Genomic DNA, 26,479 nt, shown 5'->3' with positions numbered 1-26,479 from the left:
CCAGTAGAATGCTCCTAAAACTTGGTCGATGATCCTTTTCATTTCCTGATGCCCCTGAATCAATGTTTCGTGAGCCGAAGCCAACACTTGACCACGCAGTGTTCTGGGTACCACCACGTTTTGGATCATTTTGTCTTAGTGTGCCTGGTAGCAATGGTATTGAATTCTCTTTTCTATCTTGAACGAATGAGCTGCACATGTTCCTCGGAGCTCTTGACCCACTTTCGTGCTACATGAATCTACAGTTCTGTCTTGTTTTTCAGCTTTGCTTACATCCTCTCTGGTCAAATTTAATGTCTTCATGTTGACCTTAGATGATGTCGACCGTTCTCGGCCCTTGACCCCAACCACCACAGAATCTGGCGAATATTCTTCCTTCGTTTCTCTTCCTCATGAGCTTCCCGATTTCGACTTACTTCCCAAAATTCTCTCTTTCCACTTTGCGTCAAGATTTTGGACTTCCATAGCTCCTTGAACATTGCCAACGATGACATCGTACAAAGGTCTTGTCATGCATTTGACTAATGAAATACCCGAAAACTAGGGTGACTGAATTTCAACCTTTGCCTCCGGAACGCTAATCCTACTGCCATCGGCGAGGAACGACGTATCACTAGTGCCTGCTAGAGCTTCATCTGGCGCCTGAGCTCGACGGACTACTAGCGTACTGCTTCCTTTGTCTCGCAGCATTGAAACCATCTGGCCAAACACTAGGCCCTGCAAAGTCGGCATCTGGCGAGTCGCAGCTTTTGGGTGAGTTCTCACCGCGCTAGCAACATTTCCCTGTGGTTCATTGGATGGTGGATCGGTATTATCAGTGGGGTTCTCTTCAGGTGACCGCAAACAAGATGTTTTCTTCATAGAGCCTTTTCTTTTTGTGCAGACCTTAGTATCATGCTCTGACTTATGGCAATATCCACAGTAAGGTTGTTTAAGCTTGGTTCGGCAATCTGAGGCCCTGTGACGAGCTCTGCTACATACAAAACACTTTATGATTGTTTTCACGGATAAGCCTCCGCCCTTCTTTGTGATACTACTATGGTCCGTTCTCTCACAAAACAGGAGCAAGTTAGGCTGTCGGTGTGCCTCTAAAAAGTCATCAGCGGCTTCCGCTATGTCTTCAAGATTGTGTGCTCCTTTTCACAAAGAACCAGCGTAAGCCATTTATGGCAGTTGTTCAAAAATTGCTCCAACCTATTGGATTCTGGAGTGCCAAATACTCTTTGTTTGTCTTTGACATTTTCACCGACCGATCAAAGAAACTCGAAAGCCTAGCCGCGTATTGTTATCCGGTCTCGCCATCTTGGGGCTTGCTCTGGCGGAATTTCTCGCGGTAGCCCTCTGCCATAAACCGAAAACGTTGAAGCCAAGCTTCCTTCGCCTTATCATAGTCGAGTGAATCTTCGGGAGACAACCGTCCACTGACTTTCAAGGCCTCCCACTAAAACATAAGCTTAAGGCTGTGGCCCATTTTCCTTTCGGCAACTCTTGTCCGGTGGCGAAGTTCCCAAACTTCTTTAGGTAGACATCGAAGTCGTCCCGGGTTTTCATTAAGTCCTGGAATTAGGCTGTGAGGGCTCACGTTGCAAAAAAGCGTTCCCTCCAGATCCAAGGTCAGCCATTCTCGTCTCGCTACGATTGCATTTCGATTCGGCTACTTTCAGCTGCAACTGCAAAGCTCTCTCTTCTTTCTTTCAGTTCTAACAGCTCCTTTCTTGCCTCGCGTTCTGCAGCTCGTTCATCTCGTGCCCGTGCCTCCTGCTCATCTAACCACGCTCTCAGCTCTTCATTTTTGAGCCCCATGCACTCGGCCAAAGCCACTAGATCTCGTGCGCTTGCCATTCTTAATACGCCTAGCGCTACGACAAACGGCTTCGTCCTGTCGTAGCGGACGCCAATTTGTGATGCAGGTTTACGATTGAGTAAACTGTTGCTCGGAGAGAAAGCCTCAGAGCTAAAAAATGACGAAGCCATTCAAAGTAACAAAAATCAAAACTTTAAGCATAATTAAAGGGGGGGAAGAGATAAAGTTGCAATGTACACACATAGAGTCCAAGCTGACAAACTAAAACTTGTCCTATAAGTTGCCCGGCTATAATGTTTTTGAAAATTCACAGTCACCGGTGGTGTTGATGGTGGCGGTGGCCTGGTGTGTTGGAACGACGTACTCTGGCGATGTCTCAGCAGCTGGAGTCACGCGCTCACCAGCACGTCGACGCTTGGCGGAAGACGAGGTAGCCTTTGCCCTAGAAAAAACTGCGGCTTTTTACAGACGCTGGCTCATTTCGAGGAAGTGATCACCACCCGGAAGTTTCCGCCCTCCACGGGTGGTTCAGGACCGGAGTCGAGACCTGGATACCTCGGACGGGGCCTTGAACAGTCACGGCCAGAACTCTGAAAGGCCGCGTACCTCCGAGTACACCGTGGGCAGCTGGAGCGTCCTGGCTTGGCCTGACTTCACGCGATCGGGTCCGGAATCCGACACCGCCATTGCGGGACACCCAGGATCTTCAGTCTAGCCTGCTCAATTTTGGTCGGCCCTCGACTCGTCTTCGACTGTCCCCCTCTTGTTCTCCCTCGTGCCTTGGCCGTGCATCCTTTTGGTGGGCCGCAGTTTCAGGCGTGATGTTTTGTGTCGACGTTATCATCGTCTCTCCGTCGCTCAATCGAGAAGCACCGCTGCCGTCACCTACAAACACATTGTACGTTACACCGTCGTGGTGCCACCACACTTCCACGCAATACCACGTAACAATAGTACACCACAGTCGTCTGCTACTTCCGGGCCCAAGCGCTCAACACGCGATAACGCTTTGAAATGTTTCATGGTTGAAATTAAAAGCTGGTTATACTCGTTACATCAAGCTCTAATTTTTGTGTCTGTTATGAAAAACAGCTGGCATGTTCGATTGCTTGCGCAATGCTTACAACTAGCATTTCGGTCAGCATCGACACTATTGTCACGCAAGTGATGGGCTTTGTTATCGCCTTCATAAATTAGCACAGCTTGGGGCGTGATTTTTCGCTGCAAAAATTTTCGGTGGCGCCAGCTCTTGGATGTGGCATGGCCAGGGTACCTGAGGATCAAAGGCTTCGCATAGTCGAGTTCTACACTAGAGAATACAGTCAGCGTGCTGCCGCTACTCAGCATGAACAGTTCACTGAAGAGTGTCAACAGGATTATCCAGGATTTCAGGGTTTAAAATTGAATTAAGAATCCCCCTCGGAGACCAAGGTCACGAGTGAATGCTCGGGAAGAATATATGTATATTGCTACCTCCGCAGCTAACAACCCACGAGCTTCAGTTAATGAAATGCACCAGCGCTTTCAACTGAACGGTCAAACGTCCTTGGACCACTAGTACGCATACAAGGGGCCTTCACTGCAGAAAAATATAAGAATACTCTGGATGCAGTCAGCCTTCCGCAAATCATCAGTGGCGTAACACCGCAGCGTGGCTGCATTTTGTAGCACGACTGCTCGCCTGTTGACACTGCAAAAAAGCTGGACCACCTACTGCAGCAGCACGGATTGACTGCGCCCCCCCCGTCACCTGAGGAGGAGGAGGAGGAGGAGGAGGAGGAGAAAGAAACTTCATTCGAAAAAAAAGGTGAATGCAGGCAGTTGTGGTGGGACCCTTAGTCCAGGGCTCCGCTGGCACTTGAACGTAATCGAAGACCTGTGGGGAAAAAAGAAATAATCTCTCTTCCGCCAAAGTCTCAATGAAAAATCTGCGGATGACCTCTGCGCTAATGTAAATGAAGAATGAGAGCGGCTAAAGCGCACTTTTTTTACCGCAGAAGCTCTGTACAAGTATCTGCCTACAAGGATGAAGGCCGTACTCGATATTGGAGGCGGCTAAACCGTTATTAAACGAAGCTTTTCCTTATTCTAATGGTGACAGGCCGTATATCTGGCCTGGTTCATCTTTTTTCACAAAAATATGACGAATAAACTTTCTCTTCCGTGTTTACTTGGGGGTATAATTCCACGCAAAGCTTTTTTCATGCAGGCATATGTTGGTGAAGCGTAGTACCTTTCGTAAACGTGCGTGTTATCGAATATTCGAAATATGGAGCTTCTACTCATGTTGTTTCAATAATAAAAAAACTCACACAATTTAGAACATAAAAACTAATATTTGCCGGGATATTGATTGCCTTCGAAGACATTTATTTCATCCGCAAGTGATTACTTAACTCGTTACGGTGGTGTAAGGGTTATGGTGCTCGAATGGTGTCATGCAGGTCACGATATGTAATCCCGGCCGCAGCAGTCGCATTATCAATGAAGGCGGGAATGCTCGAGGCGCGTGTACTTAGGTTCAGGTGCGAGTTAAGAAACCCCAGGTGGTTGAAATTTCTGGAGCCTTCAACTGCGTCGTCTCATATAATCATATCGCTGTTTTGCGATGTGAAATACCTTTATTTAGTATTAGTAGGTGCTTATTAATGTATTTATGAATTAACCAATCAGTTTTTATTGTTTAACGCCTTTAATCAAAATCGACTGCTGTGGGCATGAATCACTTAATATCAGAAGGGGCGAGAAACCACAGCAAGGAACAAGCTACTCCTTTTTGTACCTGCTGATTACCTGAAAAGGGGCCGGCAGGATGGCGGCGGAATGAATCGCGCCGCGGAAAAACGAAGGCGCTCTGCGAGCGCAGAGGTGGAGAGTAGCAGACGAAAAGCGACAAGTGCCGTTTTTGTGCTTGTATGCGTATGCGCGACATGTACAAATCTCGCCACCAGTTCGGGCCACGCGAGCTGCTGGCCACGCGTTTGCGTGTTCCCCGTAACAGTGGGCCATACCGTACATCGCCTGATTGATAACCAGCTCATCAAACTTGAAATACACTTTATCCTCAGGCATGCGGCTATCTTTATATGGTCGACCACAACTGCTTCCTTATTTTCTGAATTCTGAATGTATAGTTTTCCGAAAACGAGTACCCTGTGTTGGTAAATTTCTTGCATTTTTTAGCAGTTGCGTTTTTTCAACGAAATAAAAAAGAGCATTTATTACCTAGAACCGGTTTGTTTGCTTTCCCTCTGCCGAGGTGGTGAATACGTTGAAGGCTGCTTACTTGAATTCCTAGTCTATTTTCGAAAGCTCTCAAAACAGATTCTTTCAGAGCACCCACATCTCGGTTTTACATTCATCAATGCGATAAATAATCTAATTATTTCGTCGATTGCTATTTTCAAGATCCATCTTTTTCAGTAGAAGGCATGTCCTTTCATGCAACCTCGAGACAAGACGCTCACACTCTTCTACCCTTGGTACAGTCTCTGAGCATGACAGCAGCTTCGGTTGAATTGAGACCATCCTTTTGTTAGTTTCAGTAACGTGGCATTCTAATCTCTCCCGCTTAGACTTAAGCTCGCTTTTGGTGTGTTTTTTTTTATTATCTAAGATCACTGACAATTTACTTGCTCAGAACCGCCGATGGGGCCGGGCGGTTCGGGTGATGACGATGTTGCTCCGATGCCTTGTTGCAACACAGGTAATGATCCGATTTCTTTGTAGTGCAGTGATTCATTCCATGCAGCGAAAACCTGCGCAAAAAAGACGAATCAGGTAAGCCCCGTCTGCATCATCAGGTTGGAACCCTGCCCACAAATGTACACAACTCCACTCTTGCTTAACGAGTTCTAAAATTCTTTGTGACAGTCAATTCGTCAAGCACTACTCGGATGATGAAGTATCTTGAGGATTACTTGAAAATGTGTTGCAGGCCCACTTCAAGCTAAAGCTCTCTAAAATATAACGTTAGATTTTAAAAGGTCTGTCCCTACGAAACATGACAAATTAAGGCACGCATATGCGTAGAAATACGGCCGCAACTTTCCTTAATAATCACCTGGCATTGAAAGCTTATGCTGTGCTTATCTGCAGTGCAAGGGAATTTGAATAGTTCAATGCATTTTCATATATAAGGACTTTTCATGGGTACATTCCACAGTGGTTGTTGCATTGTCTTACTCTGTTTATTTTAAAATTTGGTGTTATCTTCTGTCTAACTAATGTACTTCTGTGTTTGTTTTCTTTGCGTCACCATGCACTTCATTAACTTTTTTGTTTTCGTATACTTCATATGTAGAGACAAGCTGAGAAGGCAAATGTACATTTAAAATATTTTTCGACGCCATTGTGACAATAGTTACGATAACATTTAACGTAGGTTTGACAAGTCTAACGTTCTTACCTAATTTTTGTATGCATATATTTTTTATTGAAATTGATGGGCGTCGTTCTCGCTTCGAGCTCAAGCATATGGAATATTTAGGTAGTCACGTTGGCTGTTTTCATCTTTTCACCAAAGGGCAACCATAAGTTTGTCTAAACATTGCGGAAATGTAAAGTCAGCCATGCATTCATTCAAACTTTGAGAGTTAGTGAAGCTGCTCACCAGCGTCCAAACGCAATCCTAATGTGCTACTCCTGTATGCGCACACCAATAAGCATAAGTAGATGGACACTCCCCCGAGGAAGCAACATTTCTTGCAACTCGGATGCCGAAACATGAATTTACGAGTTTTCAAAAAAAAATGCGCAACATGATGTTCGTACTACAGTCACCGACTGAATGTGAGGCTCTAAGTCGGAACGAAATAAACTGGCTTCATTGCAGAATCTTTGGTTGGTACCCTTTTCTGCATAGGAGTATGTATGTATAGGTATGGATTGTACGCACCATCAGAAGACGTTTCGTCATCGATTGAAAATGTGAATGATGCAATACCCCGCGTTTTCTCAACACCTTCGGCGCACTCCAGCGAAAATCAATTGCGATGAGAGTTTGTGTATCTTGGTCGCACTCTTTGAGTATTCTCGCATCTAGGGTGACATCAAAAGAATGTGGTGTTGTTGTCTCTTGTTCTGATGTGAGAAAAGATGTTTAGATGTCTTGCAATAGAGAGCAAATATAGGCAATATAAGCACGATATATCTACAGGCACAGCATATTGCCTGGAAATGATTATAGTCACTATGTTGTGGAGGTTCACAAGGGTACATCCCAACAAACTGCTCTACATTATGTTCTCCACTCATTCATATGGACACCATTCACTCTAAGGCAAAATTATCCGAAAAGGAGTAATGGAGTCTAATACGCGCGCGCGATGAACGTATAGACCATTGAGGAGGAACCACAGGGGGAAGCGTGCCGCGTGCAAACCACTTAGTCTCCAAACACGCTCCAAAGAATCAACCACCCGGGGAATGCAGGCAGCGCGGAAAGCCTTGCCAAGGTCACTAGCTGTCCTCCTCCTCTCCTGGCTCTGTCGTTCCCCGTATTTCGCTGGCGACGGTTCGCGTTGCGTAGCACTCAGAGTGCTCGACCACAGCCGCCTGGATTCGACGATCTAGGAATTACGACGTGGTGCTTGTGTGTACGCTTGAATGAGCGTGGGCTGCTGCTTTTACGCTTCGCTGCACCCATGAAGTCTGGAGCAAGTCTCGACACGTCACCACGCCGCGCTGTATATCTCTTGCTTCAATATAGTAACGACCAACACACGACAGCAACAGTAGGGAAGGCCAACATGGCGGCCGAAAAGACAGTAGGCCTATCGGATATATACTTCAGTCCTCAGTCCAACTCGGGGCAGAAATCAGCGCTGGATTCTTTTGCAAGTAGGTTATTAATCTTTATTCTACTATACTTTTCGCGTGTGCAATACGGATTGCGCTTGCCAGTAATAGGCTCGGTCATGTTGTATATCGCACGCACGAAATACACCGCGGTCAGCTTGGGCATCTGCACTTCACCTGTGCTTTGCTACGCCCTGTAAATTTGCTGCCATTGCCGTCGGCCTTCCGTACGCTCGCTCATCGAGTGCTCGCCTGTCTTCGTCGCCGCGATGAACTCCGGGCTGACGATATTGGGCTGAGAACTCGTCGCCGTGTTCGGAGTCGTGGAAAACACGTTGTGGTTTCTCGTAACGTGCTTGGTTGTAGTGCATCGCGCGCTGTCAGTGCACCAGCACAGGCTGGCGGGGTTTTCGCTAGCGTCGGAACTCAGTGAAAATTGGTCGCCATTACAGTTGGCTTTTCCGTCAGTCGGTCGCAAGCAGCTCAGCGCCATCCGTTGGCCGCGGCGGTGGACTCGCATTTGCGCCCTGCACTCACTCGAGTTTGTGGAAAAGGGCCGCATTACCGTTGATTTCTTCGGTGCTAGCTCCAAACCAGCTCGGCGCTGTTCTTGACAGCAACCAAGCGTACGCTCGCTCTCCTGTTCTAAGTTCGCTGGCGGCAGACACTCCGCGTGCAGCGCCGTGCTTGGTTTCGCGTTCGCTTGCTCGAGCTAAACGACGTCACTCGCTTAGGACTCGCCGACTTGTTGGCGACACGGTGGTTCACGGAGTTGTGGCTGCGGCCGCCGCTCTTAAACTGTTGCGCTACGGAAATCGAAATGAGTCTGACGAGACGATGTGTGACATTACGGTGAAATTATTAGCACGTCATATCTCACGTATGATTTTATTTCACCTTGCACGTATTTTTCTTATGCATTCGTATTCATCCTCTGTCCCGTGTGACTCACTATTTTACATAATTATTGTGCAACCGTCGGCACACACCGTGCTGAAGGCTGTGTGCGCTGGCGTCTGCGATGCCTGTCATCCATCTCTTTCGTCAGAGCAGCTTCAGAAGGACTGTGCGAGATGTGAAGGTGAAGTTATTTGTGTCATATTTTACACGCATGTTTTTATATTAACTTGCACGTACCTATTATATGCGTGCATCCTCATCTTCTGTCACGTGTGCGTAACTATTTTTACAATAATATTGTACGTGCAGCCGTGGGAACACAACAGGCGGAAGGCTGCGTGCGCTGGCGTCTGCAATGCCTGTCAGGTATCGCTTCCGTCGGAGGAGCTCCACAAGAAGTGAACAAGATGTGACAACGAGACTGGAATCGTGCACTTCACCATGAATTCACTTAAAAGTATGAAGAAACTTCATGTGTGTGTAGAAAAATAAAAGATTTCGATGTCTCACTTTTGTCGTTCGTTGTTGCCGTGACTGCGAAAGCAGTTACACATAGGTGGCTAACTACTGTTTCGCGTGTTCTTTCTGCGCTATTTGTTGCTCACTGCGCAGAAAAACAGGCGAAAAAAGTTTCAGGCCTGGCAAAAAATAAACAAAAAAAACAATGTTTGAACTGGAGATAAAAAGTTCATCCGATTGGAGTATTTGAGTGGATCAACCGTTTGTCCGGCGAGGTTCAACTGTGAGGAATAACGGTGGCCCGGTAAGGTGTAAATGTGGGGATTAACAGTTGCCCTATAAGGTGCAAATGTGAGGACTAATTGTTAGTCCTTTGAGGTGAATTGCGGGACTAACGGTTATTCACTAAACTGTATATATGAAGACTAAATGTTAGTCCCTTGAGCTCTTCTAGAGGGACTAACTGTTAGACCCGGTGCCGTTAGTCCTTAAAGGGAATAATGGTTGTGGCAGCCCCATTAGTCTCCAAAAGGACTAACTACACACCCTTTTAACACCTTTTTGTCTTAGAGTGTTTTTTGCCATCACTGCGAGAAAATCTCCGGCTATAGTGCACTAAAATAGTACCCTAGTTGCACGTTCAGGGGAGAGGAACAATGAGCCATTTTAGGCGAATGCCTGTATGTGCCAGTTGCAGCGTTGCGGAGCCTATAGTCACCGAGCGGTTGTGCAAGGTTTGGTTCAGGCGCAATTCGCAGCTGTTTGTCTCGTGTGTATCCCGTACGACGCTACTACTCGGACTTTTCCACGTAGGGTGCCAAAAAAGAAAAAAACAACATCACTGCATGTCCTGAAATGGCGTAACAGAGCACAGCAAAAATTTCTGGTTGTCTATATAAATGTACAATAATATACAGAAGTTTTACAAGCATCAATGAGTAATAGTCGGGGTGGTTATTTACTTGTAAGGATTCTGGGATAGCAACGCCGCGCAAGTATTGCTGCCACATTTCGGCCGTTTGTGATAAGCACGTGGTTTAAATGTTTGGTTCATTATTGTGCAATAGAAAAAAAAAACAGGCGCAGATATGCTGGCTTTTTCGTAATGAGTGGTTAAAAAAAATTGCCCGCAGCTTCCCTCGGGGGAACACTGAGGAGGATGCGGAGCATATAATTGGTTAACGGGGTGTTAAAGTGCGACTTACTTGGGTCGATGGCTAAATTGGTTAACGTGGTTGTGAAATGGGGTGTTAAATTGCGACTTACTTGGGTCGATGGCTAAATTGGTTAACGTGGTTGTAGGAGGGGGTGTTAAATGAGTGAACACGTACACACGTATGCGAAAGGACGGCGCTGGTCGAAGGGACGTCGATCATTGTGTTTGTGGATTCGTTGGAATTCATTTCACCGCGACCTTGGACGTCGACGCGCCGTACAAACCAACCGACGAGCGGCAACTGAGCGAGCGAGCGCCGACCTTGAGTATATATACAGCGCGACGGCGCATGCACTGTCAGCTGTTGAATGTTCTCGAAGGAGAAGCGCGCGCGCGGCACAGATGGCGACGGCATGCACTGTCAGCTGTCGAATGTTCTCGAAGGAGAAGCGCGCGCGGCACAGATGGTGGGCGACGGCGCGACGGCGCATGCGCGCGCGTCAGCTGTCGAATGTTCGAGAAGCGGTGCGGACGGCGCACTACAAGGCGCGAGTATAAGATGCTTCCGCATCTAAAAACTTCGAATGGATACTGTCGCACGTGATGTCACGAACTGCAAGTGAAATTAGTCTGCCGGTCTGCGGCATTTACGCTGGTTGTTGACGTTGTCGATGTCAGTGTGCTAATGTGATTTTCACCAGCTTTTTTATCTGTGTTATACTAAAGCCAATAATTTTGTAATAATTGAATACTCCTGTTCAGAGGCTACTGTAGAAACAAGAACACATTCGGGCACAACGATAGAGTCTGCGGCTGGTAAGCTGTAACACGGCGCTTTGGCGGCAACTGATGACGTCAACTCAAACAAGATCGCAGGCTCCTTGATTGATTGATATGTGGTGTTTAACGTCCCAATAACACCATATGATTATGAGAGACGCCGTAGTGAAGGGCTCCGGAAATTTCGACCACCTTGGGTTCTTTAACGTGCACCCAAATCTCAGCACACGGGCCTACACCATTTCCGCCTCAATCGGAAATGCAGCCGCCGCAGCCGGAATTCGATCCCGCGACCAGCGGGTCAGCAGCCGAGTACCTTAGCCACTAGACCACCGCGGTGGGCCCGCGCGCTCCTTCAACAGGTCACTATTAGATCATTCTAGTACACTATATCTTGGGCTTTGCCTCGCGTATACGGTTGATCCGGCTATGAAGAAACATCCGCCTGGTGAGCCTACCACAGCGTGTTGTCATTGCTCGTAGAATACGGCTAGCCGTGCCCTGTAACAACAGCGGGCAATGTTACCTTTGCCAGCGGTCTGTTTACTCACTCACTGCTGGCGTTTAAGACAGCAAGTGCATGGTGCCCTGTCTGCCTTTCGAACGTTATATAATGCGTTTTTTTATTAGAGCCAACTGCATTTCCACTAAATCTGAAAAAAAAACGCACTACTACTGATAATAAGGTAGGGTCTGCTCGAGCAATTCTTAGGTCGGCTTGTTCCTTCTGACTAAATACCTCAAATCTAAATGGCGGATAAAATTTACATAGCCCAAGAGTGTCGATATTGAGGAGTAAAGTGTGTGTTTCGCTCTTATATACTGAAACATTTAATTTGGGCTTGAATTAGTTTGTAAAATAGTTCTAAAAGCGACCTAAACTAGACACTGCAGGCCCTCATCGGGCCCGTAAAAGAGTGAAATACTAACAATACAATCAGAAAATATATAGTGATTCATTGAATAGCTTCACCTAATTGAAATAATACACAAAGAACTAGTACAGAAGTGTAAAATCATATCAATGTTCAGTATACTTTTGGTATACAACAAAATTGCACTGAAATACAGATATTTTCAATATAAGTAAGTGACTTAAGTTGCTCTCATATTAAGGTACATTTCATGAATGCCAGTTATATCAAGAAAACTAATACTTTCAACGTGCGGTATCGTTTTGCGATAAATTTAACATGAACCTCGTGATTCCGTTGGAGCCGCCCTTTATCGTATCGGCGTTATGGAGATTACTAGACGTGAATAACAAGTGGTCCTTTCCGGCAAAGCCACACTATTTTTCAATGTCGGCATTCTATTACTGTTCTTGGGCTCCATTGAATGCCTTCAAACGTCCTTCACTCCTTCTTATTTTGAGTTAGTTTTATGTGAAGGCGTTGCAGATCACTTCTTCTACTTCACAGAATAGCTCGGTGCAAATACCTTCATAGCATGTTTTTTTTAAGCATACTATCTTGGAGTGAAAAAAGGACATGATACTGCAGTGATAAATTCCAGAAGAAACTCCGAGTCAAAAAGAAGAAAAGTCAGCGTTTTACTCCTTATGTTCAGGTTTTTCCTTACATAATGTCTTTCCCTTAGTCTCAAGTTTCCCAAGAAAAAATAATTCTGGAACGTAAAAATGGCCTCAAAGCAACTATGAGGACACAGACACAGATAGAACACATGGGACACATGGGACACAGAGTCCATGTGGACACATGGGACACAGATGGAACACATTGGATGAGACTATGTAGGCTGTTTTGGTCTCGATGATTGACACAGGGCTGATTTAATGAATATGCCTCAGTCTCTACAAAACAGGTGCGGTATTTGGCTCATTTTTTTTATTATAAACTGCCTTTTTGAGTTCACTTTCGTTCTAACTATATTATAGGTTGAAGATTCGTCGGCGCGCTTTACGCTCCCGTGAAATTCAGCCCAGTTTCGTTTTTGCATTCAGATTTTTCTGTAAAAAACGCCATACATATGTAAATTATATAGTAGTATATAAACGTAATAAAATATAAAGCTTTAGGGTAATGCGAACAAACACTCAAAAAAAGTTTGAAACACTATATTCTTTTAACTTGCTTCAAATTCTACCTAGGGTACACATAGAGCTGTCCTATGCAAAGGGTTGACTGCCAAAGAGAGCGCTCCTTTACACATTTAGGCTGATCGCCCGAACGTCTCATCATGGTGGGCGGATAATATCGTTGATTTCCTCTGATGTCTTGCTTTTAATACCCGTATATTGCATTAGAATTTGGATGAAAGTCGTATGCATGCCACCTATTACAGTAATAGCATTTCGTGCTTAGAAGAACCTATAAGCAGCTATAGCGTATCGCAACATGGGCGCTTCATTTTGTGGCCTTGAATCTCGAATTTGTGACAAACAGTGCTGATTCTGGTTTGACGAAATGTACAGCGAATTTCATTTGATGCAATTAACCTATTTTTACTGTTATTAGTTTTTGTTCTAAAGAAAGTGATCGACATTAAATTAAGTATACGGTATGATGCAGTTAAGGCGACTCCGGTTACAGGCCGAATGTTTGAGTTTAAATGACAGTGAGCAAGCATTTGCCGCGTCTCCTACAGGCCTGATGCAAACAAGGCCTACTTAAGACAAAGCCATATTGCGGCTTACCCGAACTACCGTTGCCACAGTAACACCTCTTACTCGGCTAAGCCGCAGCTGTTGGTTGCGGATCTGTGCGCTATAGGAAGACAACTACGTAAACTATCTAAAAAGAAAATTTTGTGTTCATGGAGACAAACACCTACGCCAGCTTCGAATTGTGTGAACTCATGCGGGACGCACAAGAATAATCTCAAATAAAAAGTTCCGATATAAGCGCACCACCATGCTGATCGTTATGGTGAGAAAGGTCCTCTGTAGTTCTTGCAACTTACCCGGCTCTGCATACCCTGGCGCATTCTTTAATCGCCCTCAGCATTCATGACAAAATTTTTGTTAGATGTAGTAAAGTTCATGCAGTTTGACTGGGCGGAGCTGTGTACAGAGTCAACAAGTGACTAGAAGTTTATCGTTTAAGAATAAGACACTGCTACGCATCATCTCTGTGCAATGCCTGGTTGTCTTTACTATCCTTTTTATAATATTTACTGACGCTTTATACAAAGATTTTTTTTTCCATTCTGCATGTGAACGGCATACAACGTCTGTGCATTCCTGTAGAGCTTAATTCAAAGTAATGTCCAACGAGGAGGAGGAGGAATAAATGAGGAAGGACAGGGAGGTTAGCCAAATGTCCAACGAAGACAGCACCCTGTTAAGGCGAAGCTATTTTGATTGTCTCTTCACGTTAAAGCTTACTTTGCATAAATATTAAAAAGAATTAGTTGCCTCACTGTATGAGTTTGTACAGGCACCCCAAATACACTTCATCAGTATTACTTTTTGCCCTGCCTCACGGCCGCTAACAAATGTCTTACGCACTTTTGTCATGAAGTACAGTGCGCATAAAAAACCATCACCGTTGCTTTTATAGTGTCGGTCATTCCACCTTTCTATGTGCAGACGCTCCTGTGTGCGAGCGTGAGGAGAGTGCACTGTTCATATCAGCCGTTGAACAGGAGGTGGAGCTTCCGTGTGCCATGGTGGCCGAGCCATCTCAGCTGGTATTCTCCTGGTCCCTGAACGGCTCCCTGGGAAAAAGAGAGCTGACCGGATTCCAGAGCCACGGCGCACGCTCCAGCCTTAAGTGAGTGCACCAAGTCGCCATCTCTCGATACTAAAAAGGCTGGCCAGCGATGGCTGAAGTGGAAGCCATTCTAGACAAGTTGAAGGTTCTTAAATATTAGTTATGTTAAAACCTGCAGACATCCTGATGCCACTGCATTAGATAGTTCGCCACCAACTTCGAAATGACAGATGTTTTTACATATAAAATTGATTGAGGAAAGAGACTGTGTGTCTTGATACAAGTCTAAAAATATTATTTTTTAGTGGCACATGATGTTTGAGAAGTAACAGGCCAAAGTCTGACCAGTATTATTTACGTTGGTGTTTTCTTTAAAAGGCAACAGAAAAACAAATTATGTTGAACTATTTTTCTACCGAAAACATCACTCAGTGACTCTGTTTTAATGTGTTATAACTAGGTGTGTTTTCTATGAAAAATAGTCAACATTGTAAGCTATAAACAAATATTTTGTTACATTAAGTAATAAAAACTCAGTGGGAAAAGCCCACTTTCGAAAATAGAGAACTTTATTTGTAAATACATTTCTCTCTTTAAAAAGCAAGCGGACTTTCACTTGACACTGTAGAAAGAAGTGCTACTACAGTGAGAGAAAAACGGCAAAATCACATATTATGCAAGTTTTTGGTTTGCGACCCAGAACTGGTGATGTGTTAGCATTGTGACGTAAAGGACGGAAGGAGAACAGCATGTGAGGAAGAGTTAAATGATGTTTAGATTAGGCTCATTTAGACAGACTTGTAAATCACGTACAATGAAGCACCACTCGTTAGATGTTGTCACCATAAATAGCACGTAGCATGGAGTAATTATCAATTTAAAGGGGTCATGATACCCAATTTTCGACCATAATCTGTGTTGTGTGGGTTGGCCCTTGTACGTTTACAAACAAGCTGGCAAAATTTTAGCGCATTAGGTCGTGTCGGTAATTTATAATCGAATATTTTTATATAAGAGCGAGCGGCCTAGTGGTTGGGCAACAGTGGCGTGCTCGCTAGCCGTGACGTAACAAACCGATTGCTCCACGAACTTCTTCATGCAGGGCAATATACGGAGGGTGATCGTGTTTCTTTGTCAGCTGCGCTTGCAATCGAGTTCTTTCAGCGTTATTCAACGTGCTACTGGAACTAAATGACATGAAACGGTTGAAGCAATGCCGCCGCGTCACCCATGCTGCGCTGCGGGGTGACAGAGCGTACAGAGCAGGGAAAGCACTGTGTCATTCTTCAAGTTTCCCAAAGAACCCGCCAAACGCAAGGCTTGGGAGATAAACGTACGTGCGCAGGAAGGACTGGTGCACAAGCGACGCATCTGTTTTGTGCTCAGCGCACTTCACGGCAGACAGCAACAATGATGACCAGCGTCTTTTCGGCGAGTTCGGCATACCAGTGAAAAAGCCTAGGTTGTGGCCGGACGCTGTGCCGACCGTGCGCTCGGGAATGCAGCGCCTCCTAAGCTCGTTTGTTAACCTGGTACGCTTGAAATAAAGCTATATACTTACCATTGCGGAAGGCCGTCTGCGACGTCTACCACAGCACCGAGGTCGTTGGCATTAGGGTTCGCTCCGTTTTCAACGCTTTCGTCGTCGCTCGAGCTGGTGGCGATGGGGTCGAGATAAAATCCGCAGCGTATACGACGTCATCACCACTTCTGCTGCTCGATGAATCATTGCCCAAACCTTGAGCTGATGACGATGCAGACTACATGGCGATAGTACCGGTACCACTTCGCAACTCTTGCGAAACGTGTGGACCACGCGACAAGGAACGCTCGCAACACAGTGAACACACTGACCACGTGCCGAAGGTGCCGTTTCGTAGCAGACGACGGCACTGCTCTCATCGGTTTCTGACGTCACGCACGCCACGGCAAAGTGGCAGTCGCCGGCGGGGGGCGAAGTTTACCGCCGAAGACTTCCACGTCTTATTTTGGACTGAAATAATCTTTCACAGTACAGTTTTCACGCGTGTGCGAACATATTCAACCCTCTACCTTCATTTTTCCCCGAAAAAAAAAAACAAATTGTAGGGTGACCATGTCATCACCTCTGTAATGTAGGATGGCAGTTCAATAAAGTACAGGGTAGGTGCTCAGTATGCACAGATGCTTCCGTCACATTTCTTGGCGTTTCTGTATTCTAGTTGTTAGTGGGCAGCCACCCGCATGCAGATGTTAATGATAAAGCCCAAATTAATGTCAACTGCTATCATAAAGAAATATGGGCCACCAGAAAGCTCGCCTGCCAGCAGCCCCAACCTGGTAGCTTTGAGAGTACTTCTTGCATTAGCCTTCTCACTTGATGCTATTCTACCAGAACATAAGTAAAGTTATCGGTGTCCCAGATTACCATGACACGTATGTACCTAATCCGTGGTTATAGTATAAAACGAAATTATTGTGGTGCACTTTTCACGTAACCTCGTAAGCAATTTAACAACTCCTGTCAGAAAACGCTTTTTTCGTAGTTTCAGCTATTCGGAGCAGTTTTTTTTGCTACAATAGCAGAATTCAAAAATTACGTAAACACGATCATTTTTTGTTGCCGCTATGTTCAGCGGCAGGACATAAGGCATCCAGGTCCAAACTTGCGCAAATTATCTCAGGAGCACATCCTCGAAGAGTGCTTCCTGAAAACTTTAATTCACTCAACACGAAATATATCCATCCGTTGTCATGGTGGAGTATTTAGGAGTGAACAGAGCAATATATTCCCGTGGTTAATTAGCTCGCTAAAGAACACTTCCTTGTATATATTGTATTCCGTTCTACTGCATCTTTGCTTCGTTGAAGGAATCGGGCTTTGTTTTAATTAGTTTTAATCTAGTTTTTTTTCTTTTTTCTCTTCCGGCTGTAGGCTGTGTAGATAGCCAAAAAATCAACTTGGGTTCTAGATTTCTGTGTTGAACCTAAATTCAGACGGTTCTGTGTTCGAGGTCTCACAGTTTGGATCACTGAGTTGTGGGCTTCTCAGACGCTGAATTTGCGGATTTTTGCGCTATTTTTGGCGACCATCTGAAGAATGCATAACTAAGTTTTTGCAGAAAACCTTGAGCAATATTATGCTCTTTGCTGATTAAGAGCAAAGCATAATTATTGTTCGCTTTTTATGAATGTAATATACAAAGGCAGCGCTTGATCAAAGTACATAGTTCACGCCTCTTCCATATGTATGTAGTATGAACTCACTTTACTGAAACTTGCTTCTATGGTACACGAACCAGTGTTCTTAATTGCTCGGGTAAAGCTAAGGGGCTACGCACATGGTATTTTTTTTTATAAAGTGGAAAATGAAGAATCTTTTTGAGAATACTTTTAAGTGTAATCCCATCCGAGCCCTATGTGAGGTGGTTCTGTACTCGCACAATGTTTACCTCTCGAACACCTAGTGCAATAACTAACGTGGACTGTTGACTTCGTTGTCTAGACCCTGCACTTATGCGGCCCCAGCCCTAATAAAACGTATGACGAAACTGTGATCAGCCGGCTTCTAGTCCCAAGTTCTTCGTCTCTTGGGTGTTCGAGCATTAAAAGACAAAAGCTATAGTGACAGTGAGAAAAAAAGAAAATACCGCGTTCACCTTCGAAGGACCTTTCAGCTTCGTGAAATACGCAATGACACATAATTGAGGATTTTCATTCGTAGCTACATCGTAAAACTGTGGCTAGAGCGCCATATTTGCCTTGCTGTGATAAGCGTAGTCCACAAGCAAAGCACTCTTTTGAAGTATAGGTTAGCTTGTTTTGTCATTCTGTACAGGAAGTTTTACCACGTATGGAGTCGAGGTGATAAAATAGAAAACAGGGATGATGTTACAAAATGAGCGTGCAAAATTCATGAGAGACACGAGCAACAGCTGAACAGGTACGTTGCTTTGATATTTCTGTTCGTAAAAAAAGTGACAATACGTGGCAATACGTGACTATAGTCTTTATACTTCTTTTTCTCCGGGAATATGAAAATTTACTTTGGTAAAAAAAGCGACAATGAGTGGGTACACAAGACAGTTTTTTTACGTGCTGACTGAAAAATCTATCCCGTATGACTTCACTTAGTCAGTGTTCATTCCCCTTACATGAGTTCGTTCGAAAGTTGTTCAGGTTTTTTCTCTTGATTAAAGTTACTCAAGGAAAGTTACTTGTTTACTGTCAACTCGGGCAAACGTTTGAGTCGATAGCAGCAAATGGTCGCGTGCAGGACGTTATTTATCAACTACACAGTGTGGCGCATCCTGCTTTGTGTTAAATAAGTAACAACATTGTACCCATTTCTCATGAAGTTACGGATCCCGCACTACGTTATCCGACTCGCGAGCAGCTATAATTATTGTTAATGATGCACATGCCCGGAGGAGCACGCACACGTAAACACACACACCTCTCTCACGCAAGTGCACTCGAGCACATTGTTGCCTTCTGTTCCCCTAGTCAAGCAGGGGAGGGGAGCTCGAGCCACTATGACTAGTGCCACAGAGGACGCTGTTCTGGTGACGGCGGAGGCTCGCTGATCGACGCAATGCGGCGGTTCTTGGTGTCCCTGAGAAACCTCACGAAAAGCCACTAGGCTGGTCGTCTCTGCCACGGCGCTGTGCAGGGGCTTCGACACCATGGTCTGCCGGTCTCGATGTTCAAAATCAAGAAGCAGCGCTGACGCATTGGACCTTCCCACTTACAGGCGGGAACTACTTTTGTGAATCCACCGGGAGGAGAAAGAGAAGGAGATAGAAAAAGCAGGGGCAAGGCAGAAGACGTATACAGCAGTAGAAGACAATGGGGTGCCCAAGCTATTGGACCGGTGGACGTTTTCTCAATGTTAACAAATTAGTTTCTCTAAGCTACTTCCTCGAAGTCATGACTTCACGCACATCACCCAATCTTGGTCCGCGCAGAACCGACACTTAACCCCAACAACACGTACGCACAAACGCGTGGGCGCATGATCCAAGGACGCATACGACTGCTCCCCCAGAGTTTATAGTGGCTGTACACGTCACAAAAAGCCACTACAGGCGAATACATTAAACTTAATATCATGCATACGGAGTGGGTAATAAAGTATTGTTCGGATCTGGCGTTATGTAAACTTTTTGTAGATGGATGTCCTTTATGCACAACTCCGGAACCTGTGTGGTTTTGGCGCACTTCACGTCCCTTGTGTGCCGCACCGATCCAGTCAAGGATGTCAATAACAGGAGCTGCTTGATGGACGCAACATTTAGGTTGGAACATTGTAATCAGGTAATGGCAGTGCATAAGTCACGAGGCAGAGATCAGAGTGGCCATGTAAACTGATGTACTTACACTGCCAAAACAGATGAAAACCGAAGGGGTTGCCGAAGGGGTTGCCGTATTTCTGGGATGGCAAGCGAATGACGACACGCACACTGGCGCTGTCAGAGCTTTTGCGTGACCTTTGTAGAGTATAGAATTATAGAGTTACTGCTATACGTATACGGCATATATATGTAGCGTACGCCATTCATGTCAGCGTACAGCAATAATGGGTACAACTGGACATTTTCCGCGAAGGTGTAGAACGCCACGTGCGTAGCCCAGGGGGGATTTGGGAGTTCGAACCATACCACCAATTTTTTTCAAATTTTGCTTGCTTACACACGCCCACACACATGCGCACATAAAAACCCACCCACGCACATGAATAAAATATGGTTTAACCCTCCCTGAAAAAAAAAAGGCCTGGCAACATCCCTTTCGATGCGTATATAAAATAGCACTGCTTGTAGAAATAAGGCGCGCATCAAGAAGGCATAAAGATAGTAAATGAAATGGATTATCTGTGAGGCAGAGTCGGGAACGGAGTGGCGGGCACTCAGCTTCAGTATTACAAGTATACAACAGAGGAATATCGACGGCAATCAATGGAGTAAGCAACGCAACTGGATAGCCTTGGCGGGGAAAAGCAGTTCATCTCCACGCCCTATTGATTTATTGGTATGTATACATAGCTGCTTTTATCTCGACTATACTGTTGCTTTTGTTCAAAACAGGGGGCGTTAACAAGTCTGTAGTACAACCTGGCAATCGACACCATTAACGTTCTTTGAAACATAATACTGTAGCTGGTAGTTGGTTTTAGGGTTCGCACATCTATCTTCACTACGCTGTAGTTTACCCGGTTTTAAGCCTAATAGGGAGAGATCCTAATAGTGAGAGAAAATACAAATGCTTTGCCGTATAAGTTGTTTGCAAGCATGGTGCAGTGTATGCGCAGTAACGCGCTCATGTGCGGGTTTCTTGTAATGTTGAAGAAAACGCTTTTTTTTTACTTTGTTGCACTTCCTCGCTCACCTCCCTTTTTGTCAATAGCGAGGCCGTGGTTGCTGTAACAACTTTCAGAAAATAACAACTGAACAATATTAAGTTCACAAATAGGCTTCAGGCTACTTGTGAACCTATGAATGTACAGTTGAACAAGATGGCAATGACGCCCTAGAAGCGTTAAACTATAGTGTAAGATTCAGTGCAGCGTAAGGTTAACAATAAGCGGACAATGCCACTTCAGAATACTGTTTTTCCGCGAAGCTTCTTTCGCGTACAGATTTCGTTGCGAAGAAATTTGCTGGATAGTATACTTCACAAAAGACTCAGTATCGGCGAGTGCAAAAATATGCGGGTGTACTAGAAAAGCATGCCCTCAAAGGAGCGTGGGTCACATGCGTATTTAGATGCTTCGTTTTAGAATAACTCATGCTCAGTTCTCCGTCGGCTTGTCGGCGATCAGCCGTTCATGATGCGGAAATGTGATCTTTTATCTAGGTAACTTGTAATTTCACGTTGCTATATGTCATTTTTTTTAAATCGTTGTTTTACGTACGATGGTAGTTAATGGTTGCAGAAACAGAGGAGGAGAGATCGAGGAAAAGAAGTGTTGCGCTTCCTAGGCAGGTTGGTCAGGGTCTAATCACTGCATGGAGGGAGGACAATCTCCTCTGGGAGCATTGCGGTATGCGATAGATAGAACAAAAAGAAGGAGCAAAAGAAAGAGAGGAAAGAGAGAAACAAAGGAGATAAAAAAAGGAAGGTAGGTTGTAGGCCACGCACACCAAGCGTTGCTTGTCCGCATTCGCTTGATTCAGCACGGGCTGTAGAATTTTTTTTTTTTGCACTGTCGTACTTGTGGCTTGTAAAAATCTTCTCACACAGCTTATTCCGGATCCGGTATCTAATTTATACAGCGATTAGCGAACGACCAGTCGTCACTCCAGCGTGTGCACTCACACGTTCGTTATGTTATCTAGGCTGTTAATTTTGCTTAAAACCTCACGTACATATACGTGTAACCAGGTGTCAAAACTACATCGGTACGCGTAGTGACGCATTTCCTTTTTCTCTGGTGGTGCCACATAAACTGAGTCCTCGAGAAACCGCGCTTAAATTATGGATCAGTGCACACAATGGTAGCTGAAATACACGAAGAAAGCATGACAGATCGCCAATATGCTGGGTATAATCACCTTTCCTCTCGAAACCTGGCATATAATAAAAGATACAGCGCGTGTAATTCTGAAAAGAGTGGCGCTTTCTGGAATGTGTTGCGAGTCGCGCCAGTTGCGTGTCGCACCTGAATAAGCATATTTAGTTTGTCAGGGAAGGCGCCCATGCACAAGCTTCGATCACTGCCCCTTTTTCTTGTTAGGAAAACGACTGAAATAAAAATATCTTTGCTTTTCTTAGCTTCGGCATTAATTTGTAGAAGATCGCGAGACTAACATTGAAAATAATTTATTCCCCCTTACTGTTGAAGAAAATTGATGTTCAGTCTTCGTACTTTGCCGCTACAATTGGTGAAAGTTTTTTGAACAGCGAACGTTAACAAATATTAAAAAAAAATGGCCCCGTGTGTGCATGTTATCTGAAAATGTCGTCGATAGACGATAGTCTTGCGTTTGGAGAGAGTGAACAATTAATTTGATGTTCTGCGCAAGGAAATCGGTGAATGGTATTTTGTAAGCGCTGCGATAGAGCGCCTCGAGCGTGCAGCGGAGGCGAACGAGCGCATCAAGTCACGTCACACGTGAGACATGAGCGCAACCTGCCAGTCTTCTTTCAAAACGAAGTGCGGGGCTCTGATACGGGTGTGCGCGCCCGTCTCAGAGGTGATAAGGTGAGGAACGCAAGTCGACGGGTAGGTGCCACCACCATCGCGTCTTAGCAAAGCGTTGGAAACACTCACCTTTTCGTGCAAGCGTTGGATGGTCAGCGCAGCGTTATAAGCGCTACGGTCCTTAAAATTACTTATGTATGCATTTTCTAGTAAAAGATGCCCATGCAGAATTAATATGTGTTGTTATGGTGCCCCAGACTTGTACAATAATTGCTTAATAATTGACATTGCACACGTATAAACGCTAAATCTTGAGCAATACTGGTGGGCGCTGCGGATGGGGTCGGCCATTTCAAGTACTCGGGACGGTAAGGGTGGACAAACAGACAAATGTACAGACAGACAAACAGACAGACAGACAGACAGACAGACAGACAGACAGACAGACAGACAGACAGGCAGGCAGGCAGGCAGGCAGGCAGGCAGGCAGGCAGGCAGGCAGGCAGACGAACGGGCGGGCGGGCGGGCAGGCAGGCAGGCAGGCAAGCAGGCAGGCAGGCAGGCAGGCAGGCAGGCAGGCAGGCAGGCCAAAATTTTTGCGTCGAAGGTGCCCAAGAAAGACTATCGTCTTTAAAACAGTGGCACAGTAAACAAACATTGCCAAATACAAAACAATGTTAGCATTGGCTGCTTCTTAGGAAAAAAATATGTCCACAGCGATGGCGTATTTAGTGTCTACGGAGCTGGGCTGCTGACTGGGAGGTCACGAGTTTGATCCGACCTCAACGTTCGCCTTTCGATGGAGGCGAACTACTATAAGCTCCTGCTGTGCCCTGTCCGTGCACATTAAAGAACACCGGGTGGCCGAAATTTCTCTAGCGCTCCACAGCAGCGTGCGTCTTATTCATATAGTAGTGAGCAAAACAACGTGAGCAAACTGAAGCAAGAATGAAGAAAAATGCACAGAGTGTGTGCCACCGCTGTGGAGCTCTGTTCGTGCTCTACGAAGCACTATATGAAAACGATGGACGTATTTCTATGAGAAACAAACCGAACGCAGACACATGAATACACACGCGCGGTAGTTCTCTCGGTAGAACTTGATAGAATCTCAGCATGTTTTCGACTTACTTTGTGGGTCGTTGGTAATTCGACTAGCTACCAAAGATAGAAAAAGTCCAATCCAACGCAACTGCTTCCTTGATCTCTTTCTTTTGACCAAAGATTCGTTAAATTACCGCAATCAACCATGCACGTTGTCGAAATGAAAGCTCTTTGTTCTATGTGGTCTTCACTGGAACTTCGATTTTTTCGTACTGCTAAGCACTTCAAAGTTTCAAATACTGCCGTGTCTTTTATGATTGCCTATCCTGAGAGGGCAACCCGATGACCTTGTTTTCACTTTCACTTTCACCGACTGCTCCATTTTACAGAACATTTCAACGGCATCTTTTGTTATACCGATAAAAGCCACAACATGAAAATTCAAGAACTCCCACTTTACGACATCAATAGGAGTGGAGCTCACAACTCTTCGTGCCGCATTGCCATTCAATAGTGACCAACAGCCAGAAAAAGTGGACAATTTTCAGTGACTCTAAGGCAGCACTCTAATCCCTTTTATCACCTTTACGATGTGGCCCGTACAAACAACTCGTAGTCGAGATTGCAGAAGAGACTCACCATTCAATTCAGAAAGGACATCAAATAGCCTTTCAACGGCTTCCAACTAATTGTGGAATGATTGACAATGAACGGGCTAATCTAGCTCAACGTCCTGCCCATACTGAAACAATCAAATATCAATCTCGCTCTCAAAAACAGACGCTGCATGGAAACTAAGCATGCTTGCTCGCAAGCGCAACACATAGCAATGGAACGAGTCACATTTCACCCACGCACAATTATATACCTTAGACCGAACCCTCAGTCTTCGAATTCCTTCAGAACTTTGCCGACGAGACATATGCTCAGGTGGAGATTGGGTGTCGCATTTACCACTGTTCACGCGTTCCGCATACGAATGGCCGACACTGCTGCATGTGACCATTGCGGCAGTGATGAAACAACTTGGCGTATTCTCTGCGAACATGCACAATACTGCTCGCGGAGACAGTCACTCTGCAATACACTAGATGAACTAGACAACCTGGCTCTTTCAGAAGAAAGAATCCTGTGCTACCGACAGGACTTTATGTCACAAAAGAAGGCTATGAAGGCGTGCCTGCGCTTCTTGCGGTCAACCGGCATCTCCAAACAACTGTGATCAGAACACCCTGCATGTGTGTGCACGTGTATTTTTCTAAAATTTATTTTATCTTTCTCTATGACTATTCTCTTTACGACCCTCATTTTCCCTTCTTTGTACTGGGTAGCAAACCAGTTATTCTTGGTTAACCTCCCTGTCTCTTCCTTTTATTTATTTCTCTTTTCGCGTAGTTACGGTGGGAGCAATACGTTTGTTGGCGGGGTGGTGTTCCTTTTCTGCTTCATGCTTGTTAAAGCGATCCTAAAGACAAGTATAAAGTCGACCTTGATTGTTAAAAAAAGCGGTCCAGAAACCTCGTAGCGTTACTTTTGTGACAAGGAAGAGCCTATTTTGAAATAAAATCACGTTTTAGTGGTCCGCATCAGGTTAGCGCACTTCAAATTACTCGCCTGAAGAAGCGCACCGACTCGACCGACTGACGTCACTGTTGCCGTGCACATCGTTGCCCGGCTTTACTGCGCTAGTAGCACCAAACTGAAAGCAGCGGAAGCCACAGCAGCAACAGCAGCCGTAGATAAATTTCCCACCATTGGCTCCGAGATTGCAGACGTTTTTGGTTCAATTGCGTCCCGCTAGGTGCCACCACCTGTCCAGTGTAACTACGCAAAAATTGAGTTTTCAAACCATTCGTGCCCTTCCTCATAGTAACGTCCAGCGGTTCTTTTATCTAAGAATCAAACAGAAACGAAGAAGCAGCATTTTATTGCGTCTCTTGATCTACGGAAGGCTCTTTATTTAGTGCAGCTAGATCAATTACTTGTGAATAATTGTAAGCGGTCCGTCTGATGTCACCGGAATGATTTTGAGAATTTCTTACTGCGGCACATGTGTTCTTGTGCATTTACCTTAATTTCTCGGTAAGTAGGGCACTGTTGTTGATAATATTGTCATTTTAGCTCCTGTCATATGCTCTACCGCAGTGGTCTAGTGGCTAAGGTACTCGGCTGCTCACCCGCAGGTCGCGGGATCGAATCCCGGCTGCTGCCGCTGGATTTCCGATGGAGGCGGAAATGTTGTAGGCCCGTGTGCTCAGACTTGAGCGCACGTTAAAGGTTCCCAGGTGGTCGAAATTTCCGGAGCTCTCCACTACGGCGTCTCTCATAATCATATGGTGGTTTGAGACGTTAAACTCCACATTTCAATCATTAGCTGTTGTCATACATTGAGCTTTCACTTTGACGCAAATTGTTATTTGACTTTAGTGTCCCTTTAAGGAGAAGTGTAACGTTAAAACGGTAAAGAGGCGAAACGTGTTGTGCTGCTATAGTGTTATTTTTTGCATGCAGTTACGACCAGTGTAGCGTAGTTGAGTGCAGACGGGTCACTGGCGGTGCCACTGGCTATTTTCATGAAAGCTGCCCCAAGGGTGATGCAGTAAACTACATTTAGGTTGTTGTATTCACGTTTATGTTAAAGAAGAATGTGAGAAAGTTTTTGTATCCCTAGAAATGTGCCCCGACCAAGCCTTGCCTGTTTTGATTATAGCTTTAAGTGATGCTGTGCAATGGAGTCTCTC

The 26,479-nt window shown here is 45.2% G+C and overlaps 1 protein-coding gene across 2 annotated transcripts in view; it reads left to right on the top strand.

Annotated features, from left to right (window-relative positions):
- LOC119177243 (nephrin-like) overlaps positions 1–26,479 on the top strand; it is a 710,418-nt gene that overhangs the window by 518,102 nt on the left and 165,837 nt on the right. For both annotated transcript variants that reach the window (XM_075878328.1, XM_075878329.1), the window contains exon 8: positions 14,449–14,632. In XM_075878328.1, coding sequence (XP_075734443.1) covers positions 14,449–14,632 — 184 coding nt within the window. The remainder of the gene's footprint in view (positions 1–14,448; positions 14,633–26,479) is intronic.

The sequence above is a fragment of the Rhipicephalus microplus genome, chromosome X (genome assembly GCF_043290135.1).
Source record: "Rhipicephalus microplus isolate Deutch F79 chromosome X, USDA_Rmic, whole genome shotgun sequence".
NCBI lineage: Eukaryota > Metazoa > Arthropoda > Arachnida > Ixodida > Ixodidae > Rhipicephalus > Rhipicephalus microplus.
Note: the sequence above shows the minus strand (reverse complement) of the source record. Positions and strands in the feature narration are given on the sequence as shown.